Source organism: Planococcus citri, chromosome 3, assembly GCF_950023065.1.
Source record: "Planococcus citri chromosome 3, ihPlaCitr1.1, whole genome shotgun sequence".
Lineage (NCBI taxonomy): Eukaryota > Metazoa > Arthropoda > Insecta > Hemiptera > Pseudococcidae > Planococcus > Planococcus citri.
In genome coordinates, this window is record NC_088679.1 from 6,978,218 (window position 1) to 6,995,250 (window position 17,033).

Sequence of the window (17,033 nt, forward strand, 5' to 3'; positions counted from 1 at the left end):
GTACACTGGAATGAAATATTTTCGAAAACAACTGGTTTTTACTTCAGAACGCACGCACGTTTAGCAACCAGTACCACCAACCAGACTAAAGGGATTACAAACGCTGGCCTATTGTACGTGGACGTCGTCGTTTCGTCCTTCTCACACAATAGGGTAGTTTCTCTTTCTCTCTCACTCACTCGCTCGTCTTCTTTTACTTCTCGTTACCAAAAACTCCTAAAGTGTTTCGAGTCGCCACATAGCAAAAAAAAAAGGGAGACATTTCGCGCGGCAATCCGCGATACGCGTGTGTAAACAAATCTAGCAAACCTTAACCTTCGGTTCCCTCGTAAAAATATATCGGTAACACATTGCGAAAACATTTCGCCGATTTAATTCAACAATAATCTAATCCAACCAAATCGAAACATAAAAATCTCACAAAATGCAAAAAATGCAGTGTTACGAGTACACAACACGCACATTAAACCCGCTAATAAGAAATTATATACTCGACACAGGCACAACAGGCGCCAAAAGTGAAACGAAAAAATGCAAAAAGAGGGTAGAGAGGCGTCCATTACGAATATGACAAAAAAAGGGGGAACCGGCACTCCGGCATTAACCGATATACACAAAAGACGCCTCGAACGTGAAATACACACACACACAGCACTTGAAAACCATATGCATAAAATCTGCGAATAATACGAATTACCCGGCTTGAAATAATATCGCCATCGGTTCGCATATTTATCTTACAAGAACTTCATCAAATATAATACACAAAAGTCGGTACACATACCTCGTATTTGAGTCCAGCTAGTCGTAACCATGTTTCAACCTTTAGACAGAAAGGCGAAACCGAAGGGATGGTTGGTGTTCTGGAGAACTGATATAAATAAATTACGTCTTTTTCGAAATTCGGTTTTTTACATCCCTTTGGAGCGGCCGGCGCTGGAGGTGTAGTGGCGGCGGCGTCATTTGCAGTTTCGGTGACTGCTTCTTTGCCTTCCTTTGATTCTTCTTTAGCATTCGGCGTGCTTTCTTCTTTCGGCTCTTTTGCCTCTTGGGTAACGTTTTTCTCTGTAGCGGCTTCGGACATTTTCGCTATCGGTGTTTGAATACTATTCTAAACGAATCTCGATCTAATATTATAACACAATTCAAAAATCAAATGTTAAATTACACTGTCATGCGAATTAAACTCGAGTAAACGATCAACCGCAAATTACACTAACCAACGACAAAAGAATAAACGAACGCCAAGCTTCGACTCGAGTTTGGAATGCGTAAACTGTAAACTATTGCGCGCGCATGCGCATAGAGCGCGTACTAGTCTTCCAGACACACCCTTAATAACAGAGCCGCAGCACTGAGCAACATTTTTCTCCAGTTCCACGAGGTGCTCGATGATGCACTTTTTTTTCCTCGCTTTTTGATTTGATTTCGGATTTCGATTTGGTTTTTGAAAATCAAATACTCATCGATGGAAATATTTATTTCGTTTACTGGAGGGTAAAGGGTACGAGGGTGAACTTTGCACTTTGAGATTTGGATCTTTTTCATTAGAAAAAAACAACTCGTTATCGATGAATAATCTGAATGAGTGAATGAAATTATCGAACTGGTTACGAAAGTTAAGATTTTGGATGTATTTATGATTACGAAGCCTTGATCGTGGTGTTTCCATATCTTCTAAACATTTTCGTGGAACTGATACTAAAACATATTGTCACAAATGGAAAAATGACTCATGAGAAAATGTTTTTATCAACTCAACCATTCGTTAATAGTTTTCCGAATCACGAACTCCGATGCAAGAACAATAATTAACGAAATGCAATGAATAAAATAAAACACAAAAAAATAATGTTCACCAATTATTCGATTCAAACATTCAGATGTTGACGACTATTAAAAGATGCAAGTTTCAATTTTCAATATTCCCTTTTTACTCCACAACTTGAGTTATTTTTCATTTTTCCAAATGTGAATCTCTATCCAACGTTTTGTTATTTTCATTACAATATCCTGTCATTTATCTGAGTATCAACGATGAACAGGATAGAATTGAAAGCTTTAATATCATCTCTGATAAAATTAATTGCTCATTTTAGTTGAGTTTAGTATTTCAATTTGAGGAATAACGATTGTTAGGTTCATAATCATCAAAACCCAATATCATCAGATTAACAAAAAATTCAGAGTGTTTCACTTCACAGTTTCTAAAACAATATCGAAGTCTTCTTTTCGTTATTCGTAGCATTTTTCCATTATTTTAACTAAAATAGAAGAGAATTACTCACACTCACCATAAGGAAATGAATTTCGAAAGCAGGAAGCAATAATTTAATTCTATTCTGGTGACGAATTCGAATGATTCGAAGCTTTGATCGCTGACTTCCTTCGAAATATTACTCAAAATCTACGTTCTAAATCGATACCAGCATCTTCGAATCATCATTTAATTTCACCTGAAACATCATTAATCATCATTATCATCGAAAAATTCAAAATCAAGCACGATCCACGATCAATTTTGATTTCAAGTTGAAATTTTAAAATTCATATTTTTTAAAATTAAAAATTTTTAAAAAGAAATAAAAATAAAATAACGATGATAAAGCTCTAGTTTCATTGGTCAAAGACGTTGGAAATGTCTTCAATTAACCAATTAGAAACCGTGTTTACAATTCGAAAACTTTATCACTTCTTATCACAGTTGACTCGATGTTGACTGTTGAGCAAAAATTTTCTATCTTTCGAGTGTATTTTGATACCGCCGATACCGGTAATGATTAATATCTAAATAATCTACCACCATCTCATGAAAGAAACCAACCTTCTCTTGTAATGGGCTTCCGTCTAACCATGTACAGAAAACTACTCGGCGTATCTTCGTTCAGTACTTTCGCAGCTCTTCGAAAAGAAGTACCTAGGAATTTGAAAAACAAAAGTAAAACTGCTCAAGAATGGATAAGTAGACAACTTTCCGATCCTTATGTTAAAGAAGCAAGAATACACAACTTCAGGTACTGATAAACATAACTTCCTTTCGACTCCTGCATCATTCTGTATTCACGCTCATTATTCGTTACAGATGTCGAAGCGCATTCAAGTTGCTGCAAATAGACGAAAAATACCAAATATTAAAACCAGGCGATATCGTAATCGATTGCGGAGCTGCTCCTGGTAGCTGGAGTCAGATAGCTGTCACTAAAACCAATTCCAACGGCAAAGGTACCATTTCAAATTACTCAAATACATCTTTTATCGTCGTATTCGTATTTCACTCGATATATTTTCAGAACCGGAATTACCTACCGGTAAAGTAATAGGTATCGATAAAATCACCGTTAGCCCAATCGAAGGAGCCATTTTCCTTTGTCCTTACGACTTCACCGCTGAAAACACGCAGGCTAGAATTCTGCAAGAGTTAAATGGATCCAAAGTCGACTCGGTGTTGAGTGATATGGCGCCAAATGCCACCGGACATAAACGTATGGATCACGAATACCTTATGGAAATGGTGTACAGTGTTTTAAGGTAACTTATCTCACGTCAGGTGTGATCTCTTGATTTTCGTTCGAGTCGTTTTACATTTCTTCTTATTCTTGTTACAGATTCGCCGTCCTTAACACCAAAATAAATGGAACACTTTTAGTTAAAGTGTGGAACGGAAATGGCATTAATGATTACGAAAATAACCTCAAGAAATTCTACAACAATGTAAAAGTAGTTAAACCTGATAGCAGTAGAGATGATTCAGCCGAAATGTACTTCCTTGCTCGACAATTCAAAGGTGCCAGGCAGAAAACAACATCGTGAACCGAACTACATCTTTTTCGAATGGATCCTGAAACAAACACAAGCTTATGACGATCTACAAAACGAAGTTCATCCAGTGCTTGAATCGACTTCGTTAAAATTCTTATAATTAAAAACTATACGTTAAATTCCACCTACGGTAGTGGATTTACTTTCTTGTTATTCTTGTTGAATTTGTTATTCGTCGAAGGGTAATTTTTACCCCACCGTTAATGTAAATAAACGACAAACGAAATAACTCAACAGTCTTCAATTCTTCACGCACGTTTTCTTATAAAATAACACCTTCGAAGTTCGAACCGAAGAGTAACTATCTCTTCGAACTAAACGCGAAACACCGACTCTGGGATCTGCTTACCTTAACAAAAAAAAGGCACATCTGTGAAAAAAAATGTATTGCACAAAACAAACATTTGTATTCGTAATAAATCGCTCATCGTTTATAATACAATATTGTTCAATAATAAAGCAAACCTCGAAGTCTTGACGCCATTGGAATGTAGCATGCTGTTTGAGAATTTCTCTTGTCTACAGGAGGACATTCGATCACAATAAAATCTTCGGGTAAGTATGAGCTATATAGTATAGTAGAGAGAGGAACATGATAATACAGAATTTTGATATGTGAAAATAAATCTCGTTCGCGTACAGTACACGTTACGTTACAAAACACACATACATACGTTCCAATAAATAAAACATCACAGTACACTGTTTCAACTGTAAAATATCTCGTACAAAAAAAAAAGAAAAAGAAAAAATTACACGATATAAAATAGTACCTTATTACAAAAAAAAAGAGAAAAAAAAATTCGTACAACTTTTTACACATAATAAAAAGAGAAACAGAACAGAACATTAGAAAATTGTTCGAATTTTTCCACATGAAGTAACTACTTTTAAAAAATTAAGTAACATCATCGATACACACGTACATCTACATACATTCACATTATACTCGTTATAAAAATAGTACATCGAAGAAAACATAATAATATAATATTTTACTACGTAAAAATAAAAGGCCTTATAAGATAAACGCGTATAACAACATTTTTTTATTTTTTTTCACGTGGAAGATTTCAACAAAACAAAAACAAAAAAAAAAGGTCATCACATATAATTCGTCTTAATAAAAAAAAATTATGGTATATTAATGCGATTCAAATAACGAGATTATTTTACTCTGTAATTTCTTCATCGCTCGCAGTAAAATTAGAACACAAATAATACTTTTATATTTACTTCTTCTTCATCTTCTGGCCAAGTTTCAACGAAACGACGTTGTATTTATTACCCTAAATCAGCATCGATTTTCGTATCTCGACTCTTATCATAATAAAAGGAAGGGTCCAAGAAAAAATATTGTAACGGAAGACTACAACGACGACCTTAAAAAGTGCGCAATGCACCAGCAGCCAATTAGCAACTCCTAAAATACCCTGTTTTTTCCGACGCTACGCTATACATGCACGGCGATCATACTTAGATATTTAATAGTAGTATACGTAACGAATCAAATATTAATAATACAAAAAAATAGCGGTAAAGTAGCACGATAAATGCCTGCGATGCTGATAATACGTGAACGGGAAGAACGAGCGACGAATAGACGATCATTGGGTGTTATTCGACGGCGAAACCGCAGGTTTCTTCGACCGCTTGGCTGAGCTTTTCGTACATTCGTTGGTAACTATTGTAGGCTGGTATATCGATACGGTTAAAACAGGTATGAGCTTTTGGTAAATTATCTTGGGGTACGTCGGTCACGTGTATGGTGAATAGACGAGGTCCGGCAGCTCCAGTAGATCCTTTAATATAAAAAAAATAAATAAAATAAATTTCCTTGTAGGGGAAAAGAAACGTCGTCGTCTCCGCGATTAAGAAATTAAAACTCCTATGTACAATTAAAATTCTAGCTGCTCAAATCTGTTTTTCAATTTTTGAAGAATTTTTGAAGATGAATTCAAAATTGCCCATTTTTGGCCTAAAAGCTTTTTAAAAAAAAAAAACATCCAAATTACATCATTAATGGCCATTTTGGAAACTTTTGCGTTTTTTGACCAGAATAATCAACATTTTTCTGTTCGTAGGGAAACTTTTGAGATTTGCATAAATGGCTGCATCTTGTCTGAAATCAACCTCCAACCCAAATTTGAATTTTTAAATTTCGAGCCATTCTAATGCCTCCAGTGCGATTTTGGAATTCACCAGAAAGCATCAAAATTAATTTGGACAACTAAAAATTGAGTTTTGGCTTATTTTCGACCTTTTCAAAGGGCTCGTCAACATTTAAAATGAATCAAAAATCGCGCAAGAAGCACCAGACTCGCTCGACATTGAGAAATAAGGATTCAGGAAAGTAGGAGGGGGTGAGGGGATCTGATTTCAGACGAGATACAGCCATCCTTGTAAACTACAAAAATTTCTCAACAAACAGAAAATTATTTTTATTCTTGATTTTTTTTTCACATGCCAAGAATAAGCCAAAACTCAAATTTTAGCTGCCCAAATTTAATTTTCACACCGTCTGGAGGAATTTTAAAAATTTTGAAGAAAAGGGAAATCGTGATGGAGGCTTCAGAATTGCCAGAAATGGTGAAATCAGACCTTATTTCCATTATTTTTACTGAAAATAAATATACTTCGTCTGTTTAAAAAACACAAATCACCGAAAATAGTGGATATTAAATTTTCAAAAATTGAATAAAAATCAAAAAATCAATTTCAGGGGTCTAACTCACTAAATTTTTTCGAAAAAAAAAACTTCGATAACCAGAAAAGCTTGAAAAAGTAACAAAATAAAGTTACAAAACGCGAGTACAACATTTTAATTGTAGAAAAAGTCCCCCCCCCTCCAAATGTTCCAATTTTCCATTATGAAACGTTGAACTGTTTCAAAACTTTTTTCTGGCATTTTTCAGCAAAATGAGAATTTTTGCAGGTCGAGCAAAAAAGACAACAGGGAAAAATGATAAAACGCGAGAGTTTTACAATTTTCACAAGAGTAAGGACTTTTTGGCAATTTCTGACAAAAAAGTGAGAATTTTTGTACAAAAAGGAAGAAAGTGAAACTTTTAAAATTTTTTACAGAAAAATTGGCATTTCAACAAGAAGCAGATATTTTTGGAAATTACTGGCAAGTACATAAATCACATTTTTTCAAAATTTCTTTCATAAAGCAAGAAGAAAAAATACTTACAATTTTTAGGCAAAAAAAAACCAACACTTTTCAGTATTTTTTGGCAATTTTGGAGAAGAAAACAGACTTCAATTTCTAAAAAGTTGAAATTTTCGGTAATTTCTGGCAAAAAGAAAGACTTTTGGACGATGTTTGTCTTCTTTTGAAAAAGCGAGAATTTTTGACAATTTTTGGAAAAAGCAACACTGACCATTTCAGCAGAAAGAAGGACTTTTTGGCAATATTAATGGCAAAAAAAAACTTTTTCGCAATCTTGATCAATTTTTCGGAATTTTATCAACAAAAAAGAAAATTTTTGGAAAATTTCTAAAAGAAATTGAGATTTTTAGAATTTTTTGTGAAAAAGCAGCAATTGTCAGCGTGAAATAAAACTATTGAGCAATTTCAACCAAGTGTGAATTTTTTGGTTTATTCAGCACAAAAAAAACACACTTTGACAAGATCAAAATTGGTACAATTAGCAACTAAAAACATTTACCAAGTGTCAAAGGGCAACTTCGGTCAAAAAATAAATAAAAAATATTACTCGAGGTTTCTTTTTGGTTAAGCTGCGTTGATCTTCTAAAAATGGCGAAAGGTGGTGGAAAACTTTTATAATTATAATTCTTACAAAATATGGTGTAATTTTATAAAATTTGATAAAAATCACTGGAATGTGGGAGGGGGGGGCGTAAACAGTCTCGGATCGACATTTTTCGAATAATTAAAAATGTTTGTAAGGTTTCAACGAGCAACTGATGTTGAAATTTTTTTTTCAATAGAGACCATAAGTACAGAGATATCAATTTCTACTGAACTATCTCATTTTTTTTTTTTTTTTTTTTCAAAAAATACAACAAATAATTGCCAATGAATTTCTCGTCGTGTTTTACCTTGTAAAGCTTTAAAGCCTTGCAACGGAACCCTCGAGCTACCGGTGACGAATTGCAGTAGCCTAGCTCGCATTTCTTCGCTGTACGACTCGACAATCTGCCAGAACCATTTGACGACCGGAGTTTCAGAAGTACAATGCTGAAAAAAATGACACAAGTTGAAAAAAATCATCGTTAAAATGTTATTAAATTAATAAATTAACCACTCGGGCGAAAATTTCTCGAAAATACCTTAAGACGAGTGTTCTCCTTCCAATCTTTAATATCGATCGATACCAAACCACCGATAATAAGTTCGAGTTCACGTTCGTCAAACGGTTTTAACAATTGAGCTGGTACGATTTCGGTGAAACCTCGATACAAGGCTAAAAATTGCTGTTCGATTCCTCGCATAAATCTGTAATTGACGTATAACCTGGGCAACAAAACGAATCAACGTGAGTAATCAACATTCAACACTAAAGTGGAAAGTATACGCGAATGAATCGGTGAAATTCGTAGTAGAACTTACTTTACGTATTCTTTTTTATTTTCTTCGGTTACTTGGATATTCTGACCATTCGCTTTCAATTCGTGCGCCTTCAATACACCGAAACTATTCACTTCGACTGCAAACGAAGCATCTAAGACATCTGGTTCGATTTTATTCTCTCTGAAAACACATCGTCAACGTCATTCGTTCTCACAAACAATAATATTTGTCTAGTTCTTAATCTCGAATACTTACAACAGCCACGTTAAACTTCTATGCAACTCCGGGTCAACGCCTTCGATATCGTCCAACGTAATTGGTTTATTCAGAAGCATTTTATAAAACGGTGTCGTGAATCCACCATCTATATAATGCCCGTGAAAAACCGCTATGCCCAAAATACGTCCGACGAAATGAAAATACGATAAGTGATCCTGAAATATTCAATACACCATAAAATAAGACGAAAGGTTTAATCTTGCGTTTGATTACATTCTCGTTGTACTAACCGGATTAATTGAACTATCAGAGCTAATTTGCAAGGTGTAATTATCTTCTCTAGAATACTGAAAAAGGCCATATTGAGGGTTCAACATTTCTCTCGACAGTAAACATAGCCATTCTCGAGCGATGCCACCGTAGTCTAGGCCTTCTTCGCCGCGGAACTTTACCATCAATCTTTTACGCAAATCTTTGGCTCTCATTTTCATAATAATTCGGTAAGATTCCTGCAAAATGACGAATTTCATGTTGAAATAAAAAAACATACGTCCAAAAGTTCGAATAGATAGAATTATTTTATTCATTTGCAAACGATTCACTCAATTTAGATCAAATCTTTGGAGAACGATTCATTCACATCTCAACTCTCATAATTATTGGAATCAGTCAACGATCAATTCAATTCTGATCGCAAACCCGAACAATCGAGTTCGATAATTTCGAATCAACTCGATGAAAAACGCTTCCTACGTCTCTCCCCTCACCCTTTATAAAAAAACTGATAATTTTCGTACTTCGAAAATCTCCGATCTGGATACTTCGAATCTGCAATGACCACTCTGCGGTTGTAAAACGTTCAGTTCGGCTCTGAGTATTTTCTGTTTAGCGACCAGATCTCGACGATACTTAGGAAGACATTCGCTATCGGTTTCGATACTTTGAGGACCCGATGTAGAAGACGATGTGGTATTCGGCGTCGCCGCCGAACTGGTCGAAGAGGCGGCTACAGCAGTACTGGTAGCATTGGAGGAACTACTGGCCGACGTACTGGTTTCTGGTGTATTGTGCGATATGTTACCGTTAATATTCCTCGACTCCATGATATTCGCCAAGAAGGCTGGAGGCGCCATGTTTTTACGTCTGAAAAGCAAAGAAATCAACATTTTTAGATAAACAATACACAATACGAGCGGTGACATTGTACACGAATTTCTACTATTCGAAAACCGATAAATAATATATTAGAAATTTTGGCACAATGAAATCGATCAAATTGCCAACTGCAATTATACGTGTACTTTTTCTACTTACTTTTTTCGTAATTCTAATAGATTTTTAATTTTCACTCGACTACGAATAGAAAGCAACATTTTGAAAATTTTCTCTTTTTAAATGAAAAAAAAAAAAAAAAAATCGCGAAATAAACTCGCACGCGAACTTACTTATAATAAAGCGATATAATATTAGGAGTTAATCTCGGATCGGTGAATTGAGTAGTTCGGTTGTTGTGATCGACGTAGTAATATCTGCCTGTGCCCGTTTGTCTAATTTCCCAACCGCTGGGCAACGGTCCAAGTTCTTTGCTGCTTAAATGGGCGATAATGTCGCGGGGTATTCTAGGATCATGCCAGGTGCTCAGTCCGGTCGGTATATGATAAAAGTAAACTTGCCCTTGTTGCGTGGTTCTCAATTCTACGCATATAAACAACAAAAATTACAACGGAGTCGTATTACTTAGGTACTTTACGTACTTTCGCGTTTTTTTCGCATGACGTAAAATTAATAATAATAATTCGTCGTCTAATTTACCGTATCCTTCTGGTAATCCTTCTAGTTGGCTCGCCGATGAAATAGGACTATAATAAGAGTTCGCTTTAGGCCGACGATTCAACGCCACGTTTCCGGCCGATGTACGTCTTCTCGATTGCTGGCTGGCCACAGATCTAGCATCAGTTGTCCTAGCATAAAATTCGCATAAGTCAACTCGCATTTCGTAATTTACATTATGATTTAGGTACTAGTATGCCTGAAAAAATACCTGCTCGAAGTAGGAGTATTGGTGGAAGATGTAACAGCAGTTCCAGCAGCTGTAGAACTACCACCTTGTTTTTTATCGTGGTTATTAGAGCCAGTGGGTGCGGCTCCGGTAAACGAACAGTTATTCACGTTGTTATTATCGTCGTTATTGGTCGATTGCGTTTGGAACGCGCCGGGCAGAGATGAATTTAGACGAGAATCGGCGTCCGGGGTTTCTCCGTTCGTATCTGTTCCGCCGTTTGCCTCGTTTGTGGACGTGCTCGATGTTCTGGAAGAGTTCGAAGATGGTAACGCGTGTACAGGTCTGCAAAAACGATCACGATTATTAGGTACGAGAAGTTGTTCAAGTTTGAAGAAAAAAAACTATAGATTAAAAAGGCTTTCAATTCGAAAAATAGATAAAAATTCGAAAATAAAAATAAAAGTTGGGAAAATACTGGAGAAAGGTAAGAATTTGAACACTCGAATCTTTCTTTCTAAGGTTTGTGACCGAAAAGGGGGAAAGATTTTATTGAAGAAACATGATTTGAAATTCCATCACCTAAATTGTAGCTTCCCACGTGAATTTACTTTTCTTTTTCATTTTTGGCGAATTTTTGAAACCCCAAAAATGACGATTTTCTGATCTCTCTTCCACCTTGTTAAATGTAGGCTATTTAGATGTGACAAATCGATTCCTGCTAATTTGAATATCGATTTGCCCCCTCTGCTCACATATTTTGGCAAAAACAACACAAAACATATTGAAATGTTAATCATGTTTGAGGTTTTGAAGAAAAGGGTGATTAGAGAGGTGGCAATCCTGGAGAATAATCAAAGACTTTCGTCTAAAACAATTTTCCGCGACTTCTGAAAAAATTGAAAAACACTTGAGGATTATAAATTGCGCTGTAGGCTCCAGAATGCATGTAAGTGGAAAAATTCTAATCCTAAAAAAGCTGCACGAGTTGAAAATAAGTCAGAAGTCGATTTTTAGCAGCTTGAATCAATCATTTGCCAATTCTGGAGGAATTGAAAACCACAGTAGAATTTAAACCTCACGCTGGAGGCTCCAGAATGAATGAAAGTGGAGAAATTCTAATCCAAGCGGAGCTTAAGAAGTTGAAAATGAGCCAGAATTGAATTTTCAGCAGCCTGGATCAATTTTTCGCCATTTCTGGAGAAATTGAAAAGCACTGGAGAACTCAAAAATTGCGTTATTGGCTCCAGAATGGATGGTAGTGAAAAAAAACTAATCCAAGAGGAGCTGAACAAGTTGAAAATGACCCAGAATTCGATTTTTAGCAGCTTGAATCAAGTTTTTGCCAATTCTGGAGAAATCGAAAACCACAGTAGAATTTAAACCTCGCGCTGGAGGTTCCAGAATGAATGAGAGTGGAGAAATTCTAATCCAAGCGGAGCTTTATAAGTTGAAAATGAGCCAGAATTGAATTTTTAGCAGCCTGGATCGATTTTTCGCAATTTTTGGAGAAATTGAAAAGCACTGGAGAATTCCGAAATTGCGCTGGAGGCTCCAGAATGGATGAAAGTGGAGAAATTCTAATCCAACAGGAGCTTAAGAAGCTTAAAATGAGCCAGAATTAAATTTTTAGCAGCCTGGATCGATTTTTCGCAATTTCTGGTGAAATTGAAAAGCACTGGAGAATTCCAAAATTGCGCTATTGGCTCCAGAATGGATAAAAGTAAACAAATTCTAATCTAAGAAGGCCTGCACAAGTTGAAAATGAGCCAGAACTCGTTTTTGAGCAGTTTAAATACATTTTTCGCGATTTCCAAGAGAAATTAAAAAACACTGGAAATCCGAAATTCCGCTGGAGGCTCCAGAATGGATAGAAGTAGAAAAATACTAATCCAAAAGGACTTGAACAAGTTGAAAATGAGCCAGAACTCGACTTTTAGCAACCTAAGTTGATTTTTAGCGACTTCTAGAGAAATTGAAAAAACACTTGAAGATAAAAAATTGCGCTGGAGGCTCCAGAACGGATGTAAGTGGAGAAATTCTAATCCTAAAAAAGCTGCACAAGTTGAAAATAAGTCAGTAGTTGATTTTTTAGCAACTTGAATAAATTTTTTGCCAATTTTGGAGAAATTGAAAACCACAGAACTATTTAGACCTCACGCTAGAGGCTCCAGAATGAATGAAAGTGGAGAAATTCTAATCCAAGAGGAGCTTAAGAAGTTGAAAATGAGCCAGAATTAAATTTTTAGAAGCCTGGATCGATTTTTCGCAATTTCTGGAGAAATTGAAAAGCACTGGAGATTTCAAAAATTGAGCTATTGGCTTCAGAATGGATAAAAATGGAGAAATTCTAATCCAAGAGGAGCTTAAGAAGTTTAAAATGAGCCAGAATTAAATTTTTAGCAGCCTGAATCAATTTTCAGCAATTTCTGGAAAAATTGAAAAACACTGGAGAATTCAAAAATTGCGCTATTGACTCCAGAATGGACGGAAGTAACAAAAAATACAAATTCAAGAGGAGCTGAATGAGTTGAAAATGAGCTAGAACTCGACTTTTAGCAACCTAAGTTGATCTGGAAAAATTGAAAAAACACTGGAGAATTCAAAAATTGCGCTATTGGCTCCAGAATAGATGATAGTAAAAAAATACTAATCCAAGAGGAGCTGAACAAATTGAAAATGAGCTAGAACTTGACCTTCAGCAACCTAAGTTGATTTTCATCGACTTCTGGAGAAATTGAAAAAACACTGGAGGAATCAAAAATTGTGCTGGAGGCTTTAGGATGTCTGGAAATGGAAACATTTTAATCAAAGGGGGAGGGGGGTTAGGAAAGGTGCGGTCATTTGCGCAAGTTCCAAACATTCTCCTTGGAGCAAAAAATTTCCAATTCTCATAATTTTTTGCCTCAATGGTTAAAAAAAACTATCCAGGTGTTTGCCTAGAAATCACTCTAATTGTGAATAAACTCGTTAAACGGGTCAAAAATGTGCCAAAACTCGGATTTTTAGCAACCTAAAATTAATTTTTCGCGATTTTTGGAAAAATTGAAAAGCACTGGAGAAATTAAAAATCGTGCTGGAGGCTCCAAAATTACGGAAAATAGTGAAATTCTGGGTGGAGAAGTCGATATTACCTTCAGAACCAACTTTTCAATTTTTTCACAAAAAAAAATACATTAATTAAAATGAAAAAAAATTTTTAAAAAAACCACAAATGTCAGAAAATCGTAATTTTTGATTTTCAAAAACTCTTCGCAAATTAAAAAATCAATTCGATTGGCTGAAATTTTGGTTTTGAGGTTTCCAGACTATGCTCTTTCTAAAAATCGTATTCCAGTTCAAATCGAAGGCAAACAACTCAAATGTTTCCTCATCAGAAAAAAAAATCTGCAATATAAGGAAAAGACAGGGGAAAAAAGAAAAAAAAAGTACAGATGAAAAACTGTCTCAATTTGATCTCAATTTGTAAAACCATCTGATCATTTCAAATTGAATACTTTCGAAAATGACGTTTAATTTAAAAAATACCACATAAAATGAGCAACAAATACTCTCACGAGAAGAAATTTTTTGAAAATTTTATCCATGCAAAAAATTGCCCACTCTAATCAGTTCATATTCGCCACCCAGTTTTTCCCCCACACAACGAGGAAATCTGAAACCAATCCCAAACACACGAACATTCCGATAACACTCTCCATAACGAAAATTTTTCACGGACGTAATGGTCGTCTACGTCGAAACATAAAGAACGGAAACTGATAACGATTAACAACAGCTCGAATATAGCAACCTACGCTAGGTGATATGGAAATCGTATGGCAAAATACGAAAACATCCAGTTTAAAAATAAGATATTACACTCGGCTTAACGACGCGAAGATAAAACACAATTTGTAAATTTCGAGTGCGAGATAATAGGTACGCTTGAAATAAAAAAAAGGAAATTAATTAAGATAACGTTTGCAAGTGAGATAAAATTCAATTTAGAAAAAAATTAACTACGTGTTGCCAGATACTAAACCTAATATGCACCTGTTAGGTCTAAACCACTGGGTGGTTTTTGTATGATGGTTAACGTAATAAAGCCTTCCAGCCGATGTTCTTCGTTCTTCCCATCCTTCGGGTAAAATATCCGGACAGCTTATATCACCCAAAGGATCGGCTACTGCTATATGGCCAGCATTCGAGCTACTCCCGTTGCCCATTTCTCGCGATAATAACGATACGACAATTTGACCTTTGACTGGTTCCGTATCTTCAGCGTTTGCCTTGCATAGGTCCAGTCTTTGATCTGCAAAAATTGCATAAAAAGTTAATACCGTGCTTGAGAACTCAGTTTTAAAAGTTCTTCGTTCAACACTTACAGCCAGTATCTTTCAATTTCTGAATACTGCTGCTCAAGATTCGTACACAACCGAGGAATCCTCCGCCTTGCTTTTTCTGTACTTTTTTATGATTCCATATGCTTATAGTAATACCATCTCCTTTGCCAATGTATCTGATAACATAGGATATTTAAAATACGTAAATAGTGCATCGTGAAAATTTACTCGAGTCTCGATTCGATTGATTGATTTATCTATCTATATCTATGCTTTTGGAAAGTCTATCAAATTAGCATTTTGTTATCAGTTACGTTACACTTGAAGACTACGGTAAATCGAGCGAAAAATTACACAACTCGATAGTGTAGGTAAATTTATCAGACGTACTACATCGTTGATTTCGAATACGAATATTTCTAGACTAAACCATTCGCTCGATATTAAATATTTATTTTTCAACCAATAAACACACGAAAACAAAAACTTTCTCCGAACGGAAAAACCTTAGTATTTCCGCACACACACACACACACATCGCAACAACTTGGCCAAAAGCAGCAACAAGCAGCTAATGAAAGAATCACACAGCTACAAAGAGTATCATTTAGATCGCGGAAGAAGACCGTAGTCCGCACAAAATCCCTAAAAGAGGGAAAGCTTATACGTAGATAAAAATGTAAAATAGAAGGTCGACATATACATACAAATCATAATGCTGATTCCATTTCGGATCTAGAGTAGCCTTGCAAGTGTCAGTACTATGACACTGTCCCGAACCATCTACACTAATTTTAGCAAACGGATCTGGAAGCTCTACAAAACGAAAATGGCAAAAATATAACCAAGCAAGCGACAAATCATAAATAAATAATTCGAATGCGAACGTCATAATGTCAACATGTTCTCGAAACTCTACGCTGTAATTTTTTTTCTTTTTCTTATTTCTTTATCAAAACATATACATACAAGCAACAGCAAGAAAAAATATAATCAAACCGGTAAGTAGGTACGGTATCGTCGATGTTTGCACTTACTGAATAAATCCTTCCTGGCTAAGTTACGGGCGCATAGAACTGAAACACACAAAATATTCCATTATTAATTTTGCTAATTTAATAATTTAAAATTAAGATTATTCAGGGCATATTAAATTCATCTGCGAGCGAATTAAAGGCATACCAGTACCCAACATATCGTACGATGCGACTGCAAATAAAACTCACTATCACGCTCTAATGATTTTGCTTCTGTTTCAATTACTCAATTTCCTTTAATGTGTGACTCGAGACCGTGATAACGCCAGTAACTATTTCAACTACTCTGCCATTCATATTTTTTCTCTCGTAGTAATTTAATATGTACAGACGTACGTACGTAGTACGTATATTACGCAGATTCTATCTGCCAAGTACGTTGATGCGAATAACAGACTGTATCAGAAGAATTCCATTCTGAATATAATTAACTCGAAGATTTCACCAAATTACATCTCGGTTCAGATATCACAGGGTGTTTTCCATCGAAAGGTGGAGTACCAGCTACGACGATACCCTGTTGGAAAATTCCTATCTACGAATACAGGAGATTGTATTTATTTACATTCCAATCGTCGAAATGTATCGTGAATATCGAAGTATCCTCCTGATAAGACGGATTTTCATTCTTTTAGTTTTACAAAATGATCTAACGTATGGTAATTCGGAGAAATATGTTAGTTAATTTATCACGTATAGGGAATAATATGTGTAATCTAACATCTGTGTGAACTTACCAGTTAGTCGTATTTTTGTAGTACCATTTCTATTTCTACTAACTCCAACGTTTTCCATATTTAATCTTCATCAGTGAAAATTTTCACAATGTTGACATCTCCGACGTAAATTAATTAAGTAAAACGTCCAATAAGAACAGGAAATTCGAAACTAAGTAATCGCGTAATAATCGCTAATTTGCTAATAAGTGAAATAGCTTCACGGATAGATTTACAATTTACTACAACTCTTTTACAAGGTATGGAATTCAGTGAAAAAAAAAACAAAGAAGTGATTGACCCCCGCGACCCGATCGCTAATCAACAACTCGAAAACAATATTGACGTCAACTAGCGCCACAACCCACAGTGACGTAACAT

At 35.5% G+C, this 17,033-nt stretch overlaps 3 protein-coding genes across 3 annotated transcripts in view; 1 reads left to right on the top strand and 2 right to left on the bottom strand.

Annotated features, from left to right (window-relative positions):
• The window catches only part of fax (failed axon connections), a 72,161-nt gene extending 70,913 nt beyond the window's left edge, over window positions 1-1,248 (bottom strand). Inside the window, exon 1 of the mRNA XM_065353913.1 lies at window positions 785-1,248. Coding sequence (XP_065209985.1) covers window positions 785-1,084 — 300 coding nt within the window. The 5' untranslated portion in view covers window positions 1,085-1,248. The remainder of the gene's footprint in view (window positions 1-784) is intronic.
• A 1,440-nt stretch (window positions 1,249-2,688) lies between these two features.
• Mrm2 (Mitochondrial rRNA methyltransferase 2) lies at window positions 2,689-4,053 on the top strand. The gene is made up of 4 exons (XM_065358656.1): window positions 2,689-3,014; window positions 3,083-3,222; window positions 3,291-3,528; window positions 3,606-4,053. Exons 1-4 carry the CDS (start codon window positions 2,836-2,838, stop codon window positions 3,808-3,810), a joined length of 762 nt encoding a protein of 253 aa, XP_065214728.1. The 5' UTR covers window positions 2,689-2,835; the 3' UTR covers window positions 3,811-4,053.
• Window positions 4,054-4,190: 137 nt separating this feature from the next.
• Smurf (SMAD specific E3 ubiquitin protein ligase) lies at window positions 4,191-16,921 on the bottom strand. The gene is made up of 15 exons (XM_065358652.1): window positions 16,674-16,921; window positions 15,937-15,975; window positions 15,607-15,715; window positions 14,942-15,075; window positions 14,610-14,868; window positions 10,617-10,919; window positions 10,388-10,536; window positions 10,021-10,270; window positions 9,373-9,718; window positions 8,866-9,084; window positions 8,612-8,790; window positions 8,396-8,536; window positions 8,116-8,299; window positions 7,885-8,023; window positions 4,191-5,621 (listed from the first exon to the last, which is right to left on the bottom strand). Exons 1-15 carry the CDS (start codon window positions 16,729-16,731, stop codon window positions 5,437-5,439), a joined length of 2,694 nt encoding a protein of 897 aa, XP_065214724.1. The 5' UTR covers window positions 16,732-16,921; the 3' UTR covers window positions 4,191-5,436.
• Between the last annotated feature and the right edge of the window lie 112 nt (window positions 16,922-17,033).